General features: G+C 35.4%; 2 protein-coding genes across 2 annotated transcripts; one reads left to right on the plus strand and one right to left on the minus strand.

Moving 5' to 3' along the window:
* Positions 1–10,093: 10,093 nt before the first annotated feature.
* Positions 10,094–15,339, plus strand: LOC124634043 (mucin-5AC). The gene is made up of 3 exons (XM_047169444.1): positions 10,094–10,188; positions 10,350–13,965; positions 14,145–15,339. Exons 1-3 carry the CDS (start codon positions 10,100–10,102, stop codon positions 14,970–14,972), a joined length of 4,533 nt encoding a protein of 1,510 aa, XP_047025400.1. The 5' UTR covers positions 10,094–10,099; the 3' UTR covers positions 14,973–15,339.
* A 30-nt stretch (positions 15,340–15,369) lies between these two features.
* Positions 15,370–17,142, minus strand: LOC124634044. The gene is made up of 5 exons (XM_047169445.1): positions 17,107–17,142; positions 16,915–16,986; positions 16,498–16,626; positions 15,789–16,022; positions 15,370–15,538 (listed from the first exon to the last, which is right to left on the minus strand). The coding sequence occupies exons 1-5, from the start codon at positions 17,140–17,142 to the stop codon at positions 15,452–15,454; spliced, it is 558 nt and encodes a 185-aa protein (XP_047025401.1). The 3' UTR covers positions 15,370–15,451.
* Positions 17,143–19,198: the final 2,056 nt, after the last annotated feature.

Genomic DNA, 19,198 nt, shown 5'->3' on the forward strand with positions numbered 1-19,198 from the left:
TTAATAGTGTCAACTGTTCTGTGCTCATCTGATAACGTAAGAATAAGCTTGCACTTGTCTCTAAGACTTTCTATTGTTTGTAATGGATTGATTTATAGAGTTCCATTTTATGGTGGATCTGATAGATCTCTGATATTTATTGTACAAGCGTTTGAACGGCTTATCTGTTCAGGTGGTTATTCCAGAATTTCTGCTTGTCCTACGTCGAGGTTTAAGTTATCTTTGGTTTATTTTGTTCTATCTCATGGACCGTGACTCGTTTTATTTTTGAACTTTTTTTCGTTTCTATTTCAATTTGAAGTAGGTATGTATGTTTATTTTTTAATGTTAATCGTTGTTTCCGTAAATCAGTTTGACATTAGTGTTCATCTGATAAAGTCTGTCTTTGTAAATAATTTTACACAATGGTGGAACCCAGATGTAGGTCTTCGTGAATGAACATCTTTTGTTAGGCTGTTCTTAATAGCAGCATTGATTGTTGTTGATTTCGTTTTCTTTGAACTCATTTGTGCTTTGTTGAGAGGTGCTTGATAGCAATCAGATTGAGTTTTAATCGATTGTAATGTGATCTCAATTTTGGTACAAACACTTTTAGTTTCATTGTTGATGTCAATAACATCTAAGGTATATAAAATGGTAGTTACACCATTGTGATGTTGCATACCTACTTCATTAGCTTATGTAAGATGGAGATCACAACAGATTCTTCGGTGACTATTAGCTGCATGATCACTATAATAACAACCACTTCTCGAACGGCACGTGATCAGATACAATCTCTATGTTAATTGCTTCAGCGGTCTTGCGAAATGGTTCGATAGGTTTTACCACTTCCATCAATACAATTTCACTAGTCTACAATATCGGTATAAAATTTGAATCAAACTCTGCTATGCGGCACATCCCACGTGTATTGCAGATTGGCATTTTATTTCAATCAGCATCGAGCACGCCATTTTATGCACGAATGCACCAAGTGGTAGGTACATGAGTGTTACGAGATCGTGTGCAATCCTGCATAATATCTTCTGTAACCGTCACTTTCTCGCTATATTATCTTTGCTATTATTGAAATTGTCTTCGCGTACTGAATGTCGGTCTATTGATTAGATGCGAAACTGAATTTATAGTCTGCGGCCAGATAATGGAGTAGTTGGTTCACATCTTTATTTGCACTTGCGTTTGTTTCTCAATAAGTTGTTTCGTTTTCTTCCGTGTAGTATCTTTTTCCATATTTCCAAAGAATTTACATCACATATGAGCAAATAGCTCCATGAACAATAAATTGCTTCGTTAACTAAAACAATGTTATCCAAATTAAGATCTTTTATTTTGTGTTATGTGAAGTTCGTTGTAATAAATCCTTCAGTTTTCGTATATAAGTAAGCCAAGTAAACCCATGGGTTTGCGGGATGAGAAGAAATGAGGTCTTATCTCAGCCAACAGAATAACATACGTCAGTATATCCTCCTTACATCCTTCATTTCCGCATTCAGTATAAAGGAGAGATATTTCATCAGTCACACCTCCGTCAACGTTGCCTTTAGCTTTCTGGGACATTCGCAAAAGTATTCTAGCGACAGTTAGTATTAATAATTCATGTTTTGTTAAAATATCTGCTCATAAGTTTTGTTTAAACGATTTCCAAATGAGGTCTCATCTGCGTAGTGGTAACGGTGCTTACAACGTAAAACACTTAGATTTGTTTGACATTTGTTTATGTAATTTACAACGAGGAAGCTGTGTTTGTCTGGACAATACGGCAGTGTAACTGTATTTGGAAGATGATATTTATTTGAAATGCATGCAGCGAGGTTGGGTTACATTGTTGAACTTCGTTGAACTTGTGCGATATTCGGCAGCGGGTTCCCGATGTTTGGTGTGTTTTGGGTATCTGAGCATGTAGTTAATTAGTGAGGTCTCATGTATATTTTGTAGCTCATTTTAGTAAATGATAGTTATAGACTTTATTTAATTAATAATTCGAAAAATGTTTAACTATCAATTATTAACTAAACTTTACTGTATCATTCTTTATTTTCGATCTATATGTCTCTCGAAACTGTTGACTCCATCATTTCTGAACCCTTCAAGCACCTCAAACGGAACCCTACACCAAAACAAACCCAAACAAAAAACGAAATAAACATACCATCCAAAAATACATCTGACACAATACAGCCTACATTATATCGCTGATAGTGTCATTACTCACCTCGGAGGTAAGTTGGCGAACTTACGAGTAGTACGTACACGAGGAAGTTTCGCCAGTCTCATGTCAGTTCTGTCTGAGTTCTGAAGTAACTTTGTTCTTGTAGTTTGAGGTCTCAGCGAGTGACCTAGTGTCGTGTTTGTGGGGGTATTTACTTAGCTGGGCGGTTGATATGATTTAGTCTCGTGTGAATATTGAATAGGTGTGTTCTTGGGGGGAACTCCACAGAAAGTGAAAATGTTATATGTAAAGGTATGCAGATAATAGTTGATCTGGTATTTTTTTGACAGCGGTTCCTAGGTGTAGGTATCCTACTAAATTAGGTAATTATCACTTAATCCATGTGTTATTTATTATTCTACGCTTGATTAAGGATGTTTTCTCCCACCTAAGATGTTATAAGGTAACGCGATGTCTATGTTACGTCCCCTTTTCGTCCAATTATTCTTGAGTATGGTATATTTCCTTAGCTTTTAATCAATTTCATCCATATTTCTAACCACTTTTCAAAAATATCTGAAAAGTGGTTTTCATGACCACTAGTTAGTTCATTTCAACAAAATTCAAGTAAGAATCAAAAACTAATGTCACAACAATTCTGACTAAAACAATCTTAATCACAGTTGACGTCTATGACTTATTTCATAGCCAATTAAAGTATGAAGTCTGGTTTAAACTTTATACTTGAAGACTTCTCTTAACACTTAATCATGTTCGTTTCGTGAACTCACTTGAAGTTACTTAGAAGTTCAAGTTATCATAACTTTTGTTCAGCTAGATTAAACTTCATTGCTTCGGCGATCCTGGCAAGTTTATTGGATTCTGAACTTTATGATGGGGTAAGAAATAGAGTTGCTTTTTGTTTTGTGGCAATTGTTTTAGGAATGATATCGAGATATAGAAATAGTTATAGTTATAAAGTTTTAAAAAGAAACATACTGTACGTTAAAAAAGTAGATTCATGAAATTTTATGGATGCCGAGTGAAACAAGTAAAACTGTTAGTGTAATCGGTAATCGACAAAAATAATCGCCATTTAATGTAGAATGAAGGAACTTATTATATTATGTAGTTTCGTGTCTCAAGTAAACGATACTTATGTAGTTCTAATTATACTTTATTAATTAGAAACACGCACACGCTGAACTTGAACAAATCAATTGGAAAGAAATACAATTACTGACTAATTATTTAAACCGTACTTTTACTGTTAACTGCTAAATAAACTTTTAAAGAGTTGTTATTCTTGAAATTATTGACATCTAGTATCAAACAAAAGCTAAGTGTTCCAGACGTTTTTAGAACTAGATTTTGACAACGGTTCTCATCTACGCTAAAACAAAAGAAGCCCTATGTTTAGCCCCAGAAATGTTCCTTATAATCCTGATAGCAGCATTTTAACTTCAAACAGGTCAATTTGACCCCACCTAAAACATATTATTTTACAGCAGTTATTCATCCTATTTAGGTGTAACAAGAGTGATTTTGTAGTAGTTTTGAGCTACAAATCATAGTTATAGTTATTACTAGAGATTTACGGTGACTTCTAGCTCAAATGTATGGGCGTGCTAGCCGGGGGCGTTACTAAACTGCGCGTTGGAAATACTCGGTTTTACTAAGACATACCGTTCTCTGAATTTTCGTAATGTTTAAAAAGTTACAGTGAATTTTATGAGTATTAATTACACTGGTCTACAATTTTTTTTTTGTCACCAAGGTGAAACATGAATTCTTGCAGATTATCTATTACAGATTATCTATTACAAAAATGCTGTTGACCAGTGTTATTGTATTTTCCAATAATTGTATTTTTGAATAGAAACCAAGCTTAGCACAATTATTTTGTCTCGCATAAAATATTAAATTAGAATTTCACAAACATTTGATTTATGTACTGACACGTTATTTTCTGGAATCAGTTAAGATGTTGGTGAGTACCTACCTAACCCACACCAGAGGTATACACTGTAGACCAAAATAATCTGCTCATTATTCCTTAGGTATTACAAGGGTATTATAATTCAGAGAAATGTATTCATATTAAGGCAGTAAACTAGGGAGTGACCTTCTATTTAAGACAGGTTTAACAAGAATTTCATTGTAATCCTCTAGCACTAAATAAGCCCTGAATTTAAGCGACTTTAAAAATAAACAATAACTTTGAGAAATGTTAATAATTGTATATACTTATAGACTTTTTTGTCTAATTTTATCTCCACACTTATTCATTTTCAGCTCCAAAAGCATTTCAATGTAAGTAATTCACTAAAAGGATTTTGAAATCATAAAGCAAAAAAAGTAAAACAATACTCATGTTAGCGGATTTAAAGGCCAAAACATGGTACCTACGAAAAATCCGCAACTTTTTTTGCATATCTTTTGGAAGTCTGCCCAATCCGACCAAATCCGCAAGATACTTTTCAGTCACGGAATTACAGAATGAAAAATATATTTTTCGAAGAAAAAAGTACATATTTTGAGATGGCTATACTGAAGTCTTGATCGTGATGAAGAATTAATTCAATAGATATCCCATATATAAATTAATTCTAAATCGTTTGATCAATCAGTGTACCACGTGAAATCCGGACACGAAATACCGAGTTCGTTTTATAATGACATAATATACAGTGTAAATTCAATACCAAATGCTAAACCATGGGTTTAAATAGCCATCAATCTACCAATTGCATCAAACCAAAGTGGTATTCGTAAATTAGCAAGATTAGATTCAGGTGTGCTTCAAATACATTACACTCGCTTGCATTCTGACAGCGGTTACACGTTCGATTGGTATTGATTGTACTACATACACTTGCAGCATTCAGCCGGGAACAGCAATGGTTTCAATATTATGATAGGAATAGCTTTTAGGTAGTTAGATTTGATAGTTCTCAGTACTTGGTGGAAGTGAGAGTGGTAAGAAATGCATTTTGATATGGTTACTTAGCTACGGGCTCCTCGCCTTATTCAAAACCACATAGTGAATATAGCACATGATATGTGTAGGTATGTATACAATGCTTAAACTGCGAATAAAATTCGCTAATAAAGCATCATTGTCACAAGGAGGCTGAAGTTGAAAATAGATGACATTTAGGTACCCTAGCGCTCCTAAAAAAATCCTTTTTTAACAATTCTCAAATATATTTAGGTACAGTCACTAATACACATACGTTCCCTAAAAGCCAATTCCACCATTCCTTCGCATCTCAACATGTAAAACACGACATTTGAAGTCTAAAAAGGCTTTCATTTGAAATCTCGTCCTACTTTAAAAGCCGAGGGCTGATTCGTTGCATATTTTAGCAGTTGGTTGGTTTAGTTCGTACGATATATAGATGCGGTTATATTATCAATTTTACAGCAGCCTCCCTATTAAATATTCATTTGCGACGGTTCAACTTCGCTCTGTTAAGTGCTGGATAACTTGTCTGGCAATTGATATTAAATGGAATAAAAATGATATCTTTCAACTTGGGTGTATTGAGGGAGAAAATTGGACATTGAGGCGAATGTTTGAGGATATATTGAACATTTTATTTATGGTTGGTACTAATTGATCTGTGTTCGATATGTCCAGCTAGGAAGGATTTTTCTTGAGAGTCTTAAAAGCTACAGGCTGTCATTGATACCATTCCCTAGACATTATCAGATATGTCTAATAGAAACGTCACAGGCTCTAAGGGAACAACTCATTACTCTTAGAAAACTCTAAACATGCTTGTATCTCTCTATAGGATCAGAATCATGATACAATCACTCAACTGATCCCTCATTACTCAAATCACCACACAATAAGTCTAGCACATCTTAATTAACCGTTAAAAAGTTACCTCACAATTACGTATAACCGTATCGATCGATCGATAAACTGATCCGCTGTTATTAATTAATGGTGCATTGTTCTGTAATGAGTGTGCGACCCACTTCACATTACATCATGTCGTGTCAATGTCAGTTCTTGTTTTGTATGGCGTAAGTCATGAGTCATGGGCGGACTGGGAAAAGTACCGGGAAGTAGGGAAATAATAGATAGAATAGATAGATAGAAAGAATATTCTTTATTGTATACTAATAACAAACATAGAAGGACATAACAAACAAGTAGTAGACGAGTACAAAAGGCGGTCTTATCAATAAAAGCGATCTGTTCTAGACAACCTTTGGATGTATTTATATACATACATACATATGTATATTGTGTAATTGCAGGTAGGTGCAAATTGAGAGATTATCACTGATGGTCGGTTTAGTTATTAAGACGTATTTATATGTTTTTGGTCCCATACAGTTGACACTTGAGTACAAGTCTGTGTCAAGCCCCCATAAACGGCTAAAATGAACAAGAAAGTAGTCCGCTGCCTTCTTATTTTTATTCCTCATCTCCAATACAAAAAGCACAAAAAACCCAGAACCAACATTTGATTAACTTCTCCAAATGTCAAAATAAATCCGTTTTTTGAACCACCGCTGTCTTTATTTGTTTAACACTTTCCGCTCCAATACCGCTGTCGTCTGTGCCCTAATCCGTCTCAAATAACTGTCTTACCGTCGCATCGGTGGCTGGTAACGGAGACTCGCGATTGTCGGAGACCAGCGAACCGTGGAACATTGCCGTAACAAGTGGCTGTATCATCTACTGCTTGTCAAAACCGTGTGAGGTAACAAGGCATGTGTCGGAATCTCCCATTTAGTGATAGTTAATGTTGTGAGCAATAGTTAATTGTAGTCTTAAAGCAGATTAGCTTGTATGTTCTTCTTTATGATTGCTTTGAGGTCGTTGGTTACTTATATGGCTTTTTCGTTTGTAATTTTGAAACTAATTTCTTCGTTTCAACTTAGAATTTGGGTAGGTAACCCTAATTATATTGAACTTAACTTTACATAATTGACAAATATGTATGTCTTCTTTATATGTTACAGCCTTTTTTTTTTGTCGTCCCACTGCTGGGCACAGGCCTCCTCTCACACGGAGAAGGATTGAGCATTAATCACCACGCTTGCTCAATGCGGGTTGGTGATTTCAGACTTTACAGTCCAGGTTTCCTCAAGATGTTTTCCTTCACCTTTTTATCAGCCATTGGTGTCCAAGATATACTTAGAAAGTACATACAAACTTAGAAAAGTTGCATTGGTACTTGCCTGACCTGGAATCGAACCCGCGCCCTCTTACTCGAGAGGATGGTTCTTTACCCACTAGGCCACCACGACTTTTCTTCTTTAAGTCTTCTTTAAGTTTAATAAAATGAAGGGTGCTGACAAAAATGAGTGTCGTCAATATAAAATTCTATCTTGCTTAACCAGAGTGTATTGAGATGCTTTTATAATAGGTAGATAGTAATCTGATAGCCAGCAGTAATTGCATTAGAAATGCCCGTATTATGATGATAGTAATTAAGCATAATTAATCCTAATAGTCCTGCTGGATTAACATGAATTAATGATAAGCAATATAATTATCAATAATTATCGTTAATTCTTAATGTAAGAGAAATTAATTCCGTTCAATATTCAAGCTTAGATCTTTATTTAGACGAGAATATTAATAGGAAAAACTAGTTGCATGAACCTGTTTAATTATAACATTTTATATTTACATTTGCGTTGTATCAATTAATGGTTTAATTGAATCAACAAGACATGTTTTCCCACTATACATGTCTAATAGATTCTAGAAAGATACCAAAAATATATAAAGTCTAACTGAAACATATCGATATTAAGATCGCGATGGAATTTAAAAACTCACTCCATTACCTTACATAACAAATATGTCACATTAAAGTTGAATGACCTCTCATCTTGTGGGCCCGGTGGCCTACATATCGGCAAATAACTTGTCAAAATACAACGGAACAACCTTCAATGAATCGACGCCTCAAAACCGAACATTCCGATTGAAATGACATACATCACTGGGTACATAAGACAGCAGTTGAAATGAGGTATGACAAAACAAGCAATGGAGATGTAGATAAGCTAGTCTTCGTAAACTAGTAGTTCTAGTTTGAGTGACAATGACCGTAGCTTTACTTGCTTAGCAGGTTTATTCACAATTTTACAGTTCGTTTTGTTAACTGCCGTTTATGAGTTTTAATATTTTTTTTATGTTGGCGTTTATTGGGTTTTTTTACTTTATTAAAATGGGTGCTAGGAATTTGTGTGTTTTTAATAAAGCGTCTTTTATGGTGGATTTTGTAAACATGGGTACTTTAATTTAAATAGGTACTTAAATAAGCAAGTTATCCATAAAAGGAAGTATCTAAAACTAAAAATAGGCAATTAAAAATAGCAGAGGAACATAAATTAAAAGTTATGAAAAACGATTGCAATCATTACTTTTTTAAACATAAAATTAATAGGAAAAATATTTTATTGGAAAACTAACGGAAGCCAAAACAATAGGTTTGAAACTACAGTTTCCAAACATTAGTAGCACACATACCGCGGCGCAAGGCAAATATGTACGTCCATTATTTGTCTCAATGCGGAACTTCCACGGGGACATAGCAGATAATACTTAGAGCAGACAATAATTATTTATAACCTCCTATAGTATTCAATGGGCCTCAAAAGTGCTATGGTAATAGGGTTTCATTCAATTTACTTTTTTCTAAGCTGCTAAGCAGCTTTGACGTGACATCTTTCAAAGCTGCAAAATGTATCTAAAACGTTGCAGTACCCAATAGTTTAAAAGGAATTAAGAGACACGCTTAAGAGAATCAGCTATATTTTTAATGCCTGACGCAACAACAGTTGTGTTATAATTTCACCATCTTTTTACCACTCTATGTGTCTATCTTTCTGTTAGGGATTCTTTTTGTGGCACTGTAGCTCTTAAACGGATGAACCAATTTGAATGCCGTTTTATTAGGTTAACTCTGGTTTTATTCAAAGGAGTCACAAAACCCATGCTTAAAGAGCACAAACAAGCGTAAAAACCAGACCTTCATATCAGAACAAAATCATGTTGTTTCAAGTCAAAAGGATGATTTCACAGAACAAGTTCACAATAAGATTTTTGCGATTCTGTGCCGCAGTTTCGGCTTACATAGTTTAGTGGGTCATACATTTCTTTCTGTGTCATTTTGGCAAACTCCCAAACAATACGAAATGGTTTATTGTATTTAGAAACAAGAGCTGGTAAACTTGCTTTATCTAGTCTAGTTCATTTGGTTTTAGAGGAAAGCTATTGTCCTTTAAGGGTTTAAGGTTTTGATATCACTTACTTTGACTTTAGGAAGGTCTAGTATATACCGTATACCGTGACTGTAAACAATGTAAAACATTATTATATGCTGAAGTGACAACTTCTATTGATCTACAGTAAATAAAACAATATTGATTATGACATTATTTAAATCAACGTTATTTGCTTGAAGAAAAAAACTTGTCTAACGCTGGATTCACAGATGTAGACTTCCTTTGTTTTGGATTTCGCCGGATTTGTTTTGCGATTCGAAATCGACTTTTCGCATTAGCTAAATGATGTCTTTCAATTTCTATTGGCAAAACAATACCCAATACAATACACAAACCTTTCACCCGACAGTAACATTACCAATAGAATTTGCACATCAATGATATCAGATTACCATCTTCAGTAATCAGACAAGCGGTATGATTAGTATAATTGTCTTGTGGCAGGCATTTGATTACTGATATATGATAACCAAGATTGATTGGGCTGTATTGTTCAGGCTAAAATAGGTTAATGACCTCTTCAGAAAGACAAAAAAGGATGCGTTATGGGCTTCTAAGTTACTGATAAGAGTGAGACAAAAGTTACTATTGGGAGTTACTATTGGTAACTTTTGGGAGAAAACAAACTTGATGATATTTTCTATGAGGTCTTTAACGTATTTTGTTTTTAGTTTCAGGTGCATGCTGAGTGTATGGGAGCTCAAAATGCGAGCTCTGCTATGTATGGTGCTCGCCGCCAGCTGCGTGCTGGCTGATAAAAATGACAATAGGTAAGGATTGCATATTATTTCATTTACTTTGCAGCACAGTACAAAAAAGACTGTAAATAGAAAGACACGACAAAATTACATACATCATCTTCTTTAAATATTCTAAATTCAATCACATTGTTTACTGTAATCTTCTAAAATATTTCTTGTATAAATTCCAGACGCAACAAGCTACCGTTCGTCGCCGATGCTGTCGGAAACTCGCTGCCACCGCCATCCAGCGTGCCAGCCACAGTCGGCAGCCCAGTGAACCTGCTAACTCCTGACCGCTATGAGTTCTACACCTTCGACGAATCAGGAGAACTCGTCAAAAGGCTCATGACTTTAGAAGAAATTCAAGCAATAGTCGCAGCCGGTGAAGAAGCTGAAGGCCTAGTTACTTTCGCCAATGATAACCAGCCAACAGTTTCCTTCAACATTAATCAGCCACCCTACACTAAAGTACATAGTGTAGTCACAAATGTACAAAATGTTCTGAAAGCACAAATGGAAGCGCACAAAAACAAACCTCAAATTCAACCTACACTAGATACTCCTGATGTTTCTGACTCCTGGAGTTTAATTCTGCCCTCTATTTTCGGGAACTCAGGAGTTGACATCGTTTTTGACAAGTCGTCTAGTGCTGTGACACCTCCAGAGACAGAAACATTTGAAGGTATAGAAGAAGACCAAAATTCTTTGAGTAAAGAAGGTAACAATCAAGAAATTAGCAGTTCTACAACATTAGGTCAAGAAACAGTCGTGGTCACGGAGAAATTGCCACCAGCTGAAGCAGAAACTAAGGAGGTTCCATCAACGAGTACAACCACAACTACTACCACGACTACTACTACCACAACACCTAAGCCAAGTACTACAACTCGTAAGGCGACAACTACAACACGTAAAACTACAACTACAACACGAAAACCTACAACTACAACACGTAAAGCTACTACTACAACGGTTAAACCAACAACTAAAACGAACCCTCCTACAACAACGACCACTACTACTAGAGCACCAGAGGTTTCAACTACTACAACAAATAAACCGACGACTGTTAACTCACCTACTAAACTGAGCTCAGGTCCAAGTGTAATAACAACTAAAGTTACTACAAGTCCCCGACCATCAACGACAACGACTGTTAAGGCTACAACACCTAAACCAGTTATCAGAACAACTGCAAAGACAACAACAGTAAAACCTGAAGCTACTACAAAGAAGCACAGTGTTAGCGTTTTGCCAGAAGAGAATCCTGAAAAGACTAATGTACAAGTACAACCAAACTCAAATGCAGTTTCTTCAACTGAGAAGAATGAAGTAGAATTTGAAAAAATAAGTACCTTTATTCCAGTCTCAACTGTTAACTATATAACTGAACGCGCTACAAATAAACCAATAGTAACATCAAAGCCTCCAATCGCATACGCAAGTACAACTAAGAGGTCTGTCACGACTACGACCAGTGAACCATCTACCGAACCGACTAAAATACAAACGTTTGCAACCACGAGTAAACCTGTCATCAGTACAACAAATTATGTTCCAAGTACATTAAAAGATCAAAATACTGACAAGATCAATGTGACTACTATAACAACTCAATCGGTGTCTCCATCAACAACTGTGTCATCTACAGAAATTGCTTCTGCTGATAATCTAGAAACTGAGGAAAATCATCCAACCGGTAATGAAAATGAAGAAAATGAGAAAGACGGCGAACCATTAATTCCAATGTTTGATGTTGCTCAGAGCATCAGTCAGATTGCTTCCGATCTTGGTGGCAGCTTTCAGCCGATTCCAACAACAAGTGACCTGTTAGATTCAACCAAAGTGAATGCAGTAGATTTAGAAAGTAAAGAAGTTTTAGATATGGACATACCAACCGGTGCTGGAAATGAAACTGATGACAAAATACCAGGATTACCCGAAAAGAATAACGATAATTTTATTAAAATATCAACAATTGATCCTCATGGTGCCAACGAAAACAAAGAAAATCAACAAGAAAAGGATGTTGAGGTAAAAGACGAGGGATCCAATAAGACTGAAACAAAGGTAACTGAAGTACAAAAAACTGATACAAAAGATACTGAATCAACGCAAAATACAACCAATGAGAATGTGAAACAGCCTAATATTATTATCAATGATATCCAGAAAGTAGAATTATTCACAACAACTGTTTCTGCTGCTACTGAAGCCACTACAATTGATCCAATTTTATCAGAGTCAATGGGTGATTTACTATCTCAGGTGGTAAATGAAGCACCACAGTCTATAGTTGAATCCGAAAAAACAACTGAAAAGGAGATCAAAGTCACTACTATCGCGATAAAGGAAGAGCTTACAACGGAGAGTGGTTTAAAACAATTGGATACAAAACTAGAAACGTCTAACAAAGTTAAAAAAGATACAAGTTCAACTACACAAGCTCCCGTAACTACAAGTTCAACTATAGAATCATTAGTAGAAAAAGTAACTATCAAAGAAAATGAAGTCGCCAAAAGTACTGATTCACCTTTAAAAAATAACGAAAGTAAAAAAACTGAAAATGCAGACAAAAAACCAGTCCAAAGTATTCCTGAACCAGTCGACATTAAGAAAGAAGAAAGCAAAAAAGAAGAACATCCGGAAGATAATGCTCAAAACTTTGTGCAAATCTCGATTTCGTCAAGTAACAAAAATAAAGTAGAAAACAGTGCTTCGGAAAAAAATAAAACTTTAGACTCAACAGATGTCAACAAACCTCATGTTGAAAATTCTAATGAAAAAACTACAGATGTCAAAGAAATGGATGTTCAAAACCAACCTGAAAAAGAGACAGAGAATGGAAATAAGACTATCGAAACCAACACCGAAAACGAAAATGTAAAAATTACAACATCTTTGCCAGAAGTGAAAAATATAACAACCACTGTTGCTCCACCACATAAAATTAGCCAGTCCAAATTCAATAAAATTAACTCCGTTGATAAGAATAACATTAGTAACAAAAAAGATAAGCTGCCTGAGCCGTTGCCTAAAGTAGACGATTTCAAGAAAAAGATTCAGAAAGTAAATATCGATGAAGAGGAACTAATAAGCGAAAGGAATAATTCATGGAAGCTTGTACCGACTCTTTCTCCGCCAAAAGCAAATGAAATCCCAAAAGACAAAGTTAAGGCTGAAAACCATTACATTCCAGATAATGAGAACAAAGATATTGTTTTAGAATTCTCGAAAGAAAACCAGGGATTAGAAGTGACTACAAAGGACTTAGGTGAAGATATTGCACGGTTCTCAGAACTATCTAATGAATTAGCATTCAGGTTTTGGAACGTAATGATTGACGATATAGATAGAAAGAGGAGTTTTGTTTTGTCACCTTATTCCATATTTTCCATGCTCGCTATGATTTTCATGGGAGCTAGAGGAGCTACCTCGGGAGAAATGAATGAGATTCTGAAATTAGATGACATGGTGACATTCAATCCTCATTTCACATTGAAAAATATTTCTGATTCGATTGAGACTACACCAGAATCAGGGGTTGCAGTTTCTGCATTTATAAGAGAACTTTACAGTGACAGAAATAAGGGTAAAATACTAACATTCTACAAAGAACGGGCTCAACACTTTTATAACGGCCATGTAGAGGAGATTAACTTTAAATTGATAAGTGACATTATAAGACGAAGGACTAATTTGCTTGTCAAGAGGTACACGTGGGGCAAGATTCCAGAGTACATGAAAACAAACAACATTGTCATGCAGCCGCCTCTAGCTGCGTTTACTGCGAACGTTTTCGAGGTAAATATGGTTTTCCTAACATTAGTTGTAAAGTTCCGACTACCTAGAAGTTATTCTTCTGATATCTTTGAGATTTCACGTATTAAGTGCCAAACCGACACCGCATTCTTTTTTTAGGGATGTACCCACTACAAAGTGTCATTGACACAATTCTTATATTTATTTTATCTATGTTTCAGACTGACTGCACGGGCACTTCTGTGGAGGGCAGAGATGGTGAAATGTACTTCGTAGTATCACCAAATGTTCGTCAGCGTCGACTTGTGCCTGTACCAGCTGTAGTTTACAAGAGCGGTTTCTTGGCTGGTTACGATCCAGTACTTGACGCAACAGCAGCAGCATTAGGAAATACCAACTCTATCATAAGTACACTGTTCTTAATGCCTGGTCAACAAGGAAACGTAGTACATGCCGAGGATCTAGAAAAACTAGAACAAAGACTGCTTGATGCGTTGCCAACTACACCCACATGGAATAGAGTTTTACGCACACTACTCCCTCGGACTGGCTTAGAACTTCAAATCCCAAGATTCTCCCATAAATCAACGTTCAATGTTTCAATGAGCTTAAGGAAAATGGGACTGAAGGACTTGTTTGATGGCGATCATGCTGATCTAGGTGGCTTGAACGGACCTTCAAAGGATCTTTACTTATCAGACATGGTACAACTGAACACGTTCGTCACCTGCGGAGAAGATGGCGTCGGAGAGCAGCATCATGTTGAGGAATATCCTGAAACTTTAAGTGTTTCACAAAGACGTCGTGCTAGGTGGTTAAACGATTGGGATGAACCGAGGGACTATCAGAGGGCATTCCACGATCCTCATGACGTCGGTGATGCTATGCATTTGCCTCTGCACCTCAGGCCGAGGCAGGCACGTCTGCCAGCCAGGAGTGCCCTGCCAGCACGACTGAAGTTCGACCGACCATTCCTGTACTTCGTGAGACATAACCCATCTGGTATGATACTATACTTCGGTCGGTACAACCCTCGGCTTCTCCCTTGAAGGCGTTACAAAGACTGTTAGCTTAGTTTAAATAACATTCCTAAAAGGAAAGTGATAAGGGAATACTGGTGCGTGTGATAATGAAAGTTGTTCTATGAGCATTTACGTGACAGTATTAATAAGTGTATCAGTACGGAGTAGGCTCGTTGACCGGTACAATACGCATTGTACGGCTGGACGTACTATACTCTGTCTCATATCATGTGTGTATAAAGAATGCTAATGATGAATTATGTTGAATGTAGGCATAAATTGTACTGTAATAGCTAATAATTAAGTAGTGTAATTAAGTAAGTTTGACGTGGAATATTGTCATTTCATTGTCTTATTAGTTTCAATATTAGAATAAATGCGATGTTTTGAGTAAGTTTTTGTTTTTTATTTTATTTTAATTCTTGATTATCTCTTTCAACTATCAAAATTACATTTGCACTTAAACAATAAAACAAACATGAGTAATTTTATTTTCAGTAATCCTATTATTTTCTATGGTAATACTCTCTACACTCTCTGTAGAACTCTTTCTTTTCGTTACAGTCCTTAGTTGGTATGACTACTGGGCATTCCTGAAAACAGAAATGGTTATAAATCAGCCAATGAAAGTAAGTTTTACGGTGAAATATACCTAAAAGATATATCACAACATGTTATGGATTCATACTAAGTATACAAATTATAAAACTGACTCGACATTTACAGCTCATTTACAGCTCGAGTCTGAATTTGCCAAAAACCAAAAGTCAAGTCACAAAAATTGCTATAACAACAAAAAAAAAACAATCTTACTAACAGCAACAAATATAACTAAGAACTCACCACATTCAGATAATTTCTCACGCAGCCTTGTAGATGGAAGAACTCGCAAGGATCAAGAGGTAGGTAGGCCCTAACTGTCTCTTTGCAGAAGGCTTTAGCATCTGCCATTGCATCAGAAAACACAGGGTTTAGTGATACCCACAAATCTAGATGTTCGTAAAATTTGGCATCATCTACAGCGCCGTAACTATCTAATAGACTGTATCTGTCTAGGACACACCTCCAGTAGTCACACTGAAAAATATAATTGTGTCATCTTAATGAATTATTGTATATCTAATTTTTGCTACATTTTTGATAACATTTCCAAAAATCATTTATGCTTAAACTATGAAAACTTATTTAGTAGTTTGATTTGTATCAATAAAATACACTTCTCATGTTTTAAGTATGTATCAAATTAACGCTCACTTTCTTGGTCAATCTTAATGTAGGGTCGTTTATAAACATACTCATCATATTAATTAGATAGGGCAGTATGTCATGTCTTTGATGAGACATAGTAAAAGTAGGTGGTCTCAGTGGTGTAAATAATAAACGATATGATAAGATTCTGTAACTGCCGGTGGTTTACTGGGAACATTTCCAACTTTTTTGGTTTTTTAATAAATCGAAGGTATGTAGGGGCACTGGATACGTGCAATAACTATTCAGCGTGCCAAGAGAGGTTGACTCTCAAACAATATATAAAATATAATAGTATGCTTACATCATAAGCCCGTCTCCTGTATCCAGTAACATTATGCTTTGTGTCCATAAAAAGCACTTCCATGACTCCTCCACAATCCTTGGCGACTTCCCGTGTGAAGAAAGGTGGAAATACACAACAATTTTTGTACTGAAAATAAATGTAAGACGTTTAGCGTAAATGTAGAACGTTTTTATTCATAGCTACACAACTATTTATTAAAAACTAACTAATAATAAAAACATCTTACTAACACTAGCGCCTTGGCGAAAATACTGAGCACTCATTCACTAATCGTCGCGTAACAAGTTCTATAAGTTGCCGCTAGATGGCAGTTTATTAAATACCTTATTGCGGGAGCATTCGTTTTATAAATTGCGGTAATATCAACACTCACAATCAACATTCACTGTCATAATATTTGACTTTTTTAATTACCAGCATTTCTGTTGTTCCTAAGCATTTATCAGGTACAGGTGATAAATATCCTTCCTCTAATTGACACAACACCTGTAATCAGAATTGAAACATTAGTCATATTTACCATATTATCAAACAGTCTTCAGATTTTAATTTCTTACTGTTTACAATTAAACATTATAATAAAACTATAAATTAACCAATACTTACACAATTGAAGATCGTAACTAAAATGAATGATTTCATTTGTTCTATCTGTGTACACGGTTTTGACAAACGGAATAATTTTTCAAGGGTTTTTTAAGTGGCCGCGGGTAATGTTAAAATTTTCACTAATTCACCAGTATTTCGTGGGAAAGCGATTAAACGAATGCCCCATCCGTTGTTTAACAGCCACTTTTATAGTTTTTGAAATAGAAGAATGTTTATGAAATAACCGACTAGAAATGTAAAGAGAGTCAAATTACTGATGACAATATTTATGAACTATCTATGTTTGATATTATGTAGTGTGTGAAATGCTAGGCTTTGAGTTCACGGGTTAGAATCCAGAGATGTTGCTATTCAGTGCCTTATAAGGTCCTTCTGCTTTATTATTTATAAATATTTTTTTTTTTTGTGTCTTGTTTTTGTTTTATTATTATTTTTTTCTCATTGTGTGTTACGTGTGCGTCTGCGCAAGAATAAATGATTGTTCTTTTTTTCTTTCATCATAATTGAATAGCCTGACAGTTAGCCTAGTGTTTTGTGTTCGGTGGACAGATGTGCCTATATAATATTTTTCGCTAGAAGGAGATGAAGTAATGCAAGTCTACATTTTTTATATGGATCGAGGGAGAGGAGATAAATAAATAAAAGTAAAACTAATTTGATTAAATACTCAATTACTGCATTTGGTGATTATGGTAATATAGTTATTGTTGAATAAAATTGCAGATTAAATGTTTTCTTAGACACTTATATCCCTATTTAGTAGATCCGGGTTCCTAGGTTGAAGATAGTATGGCTTGCATTCATCGATGTGATTTTTAAGAATTTCACAGCTTTCAAATTCTCTGAGGTTGCAATTCTGAAAAGCAATTTAATCATTTAAAATTCTCTGCATTTTCTAAGGTCATTGTAGGAATTCACCAGACGAGCCGATCGAGCAAAATTTTAGAATAATTATTAAATGACTGAGAAGGAAGGAAATCTGTAAAGTAATTCTTACGTAAGTTATTCGTTCTGATTATTAGTCTCAGCTTATTTTGTTCGGGGATTAGGTATAAATACAACGTATAAATAATAAGGAAAATTGTAAAATCAAGTAAAAAAAAACTTGGAATAATATTAGGTACCCATAAAATATTTCCAGCTAGGCATAAGAAAATTCTATCGGGGTCACATTGATTGAAACTCGTTCTTAAAGGAGGAGGCCTGGTACAAATAGGTTTTGCTGCCATTATAGCATCCGTGAAGTTGGGATTAGCTTGTGCCCACTCGTCGATGTAAACCTTCAACTTCTCATAGTCAACAGTTTGGTTCTTAAAAAGCAGTTTGGCTTTCGTCATTAAGCATATGGACTCATTGCAGTTCTGTGTAAGGAAAATAGAAACAAAGTGATTAGCGTTAAAAGTTGATCTTGATCTTGATCCAGTATCGTGGTTTTAAATGTAATCCCCGAAATCGGTTCCTGATTATTCCAATCTTCATTAATAAAACAGAAGAAGTCAAGTTATCAACCCACTATACCAGGGAGACCGTGAGTCGTTTGTCTAAAGCCTCATTTGACATTTACATCTTTTTATAATGTATGTTTGAAATAACGTATTCACTCACTCGTTGATTTCTCGGTTTGTAAGCGCCAGAGTCAGTTGCTGGTTTTCTTTTTATGCCACAAGATATTATCATCTCCTCAGGATATAACAGAGGTATGGGGCAGCATTCGTAAACATTTATCTTTAATGAAAAAATAACAATACAATTTATAATTTATACCTAATGTAGCTCCAGCTTTTATTTGTCATACTATTTCAGGAAAGGTGTGAACTGGACTGGACTGGAGTTAGCCTGGCCTAAAAGTACCTCAGTTTTTTTCTGGGGAAATTAATATTCAAATACGAGTATTATTACGAGCAAAGAGGTCAGTACCAGCTTAACGAGTAACTATTTATTCGTAACTATTGCAAAACAATACTGGGTGCAAAAATGTGTAATAGATAAACCATGACTGAAGAAGATTTACCTTTGGAGGTGGACTCCGGCATCGTGCAGGTATACTGTCCTGATATGGATTAACCATATCCATGAGCTGCGTTTCTTG

The sequence above is a fragment of the Helicoverpa zea genome, chromosome 10, assembly GCF_022581195.2.
Source record: "Helicoverpa zea isolate HzStark_Cry1AcR chromosome 10, ilHelZeax1.1, whole genome shotgun sequence".
NCBI classification, from domain to species: Eukaryota; Metazoa; Arthropoda; class Insecta; order Lepidoptera; family Noctuidae; genus Helicoverpa; species Helicoverpa zea.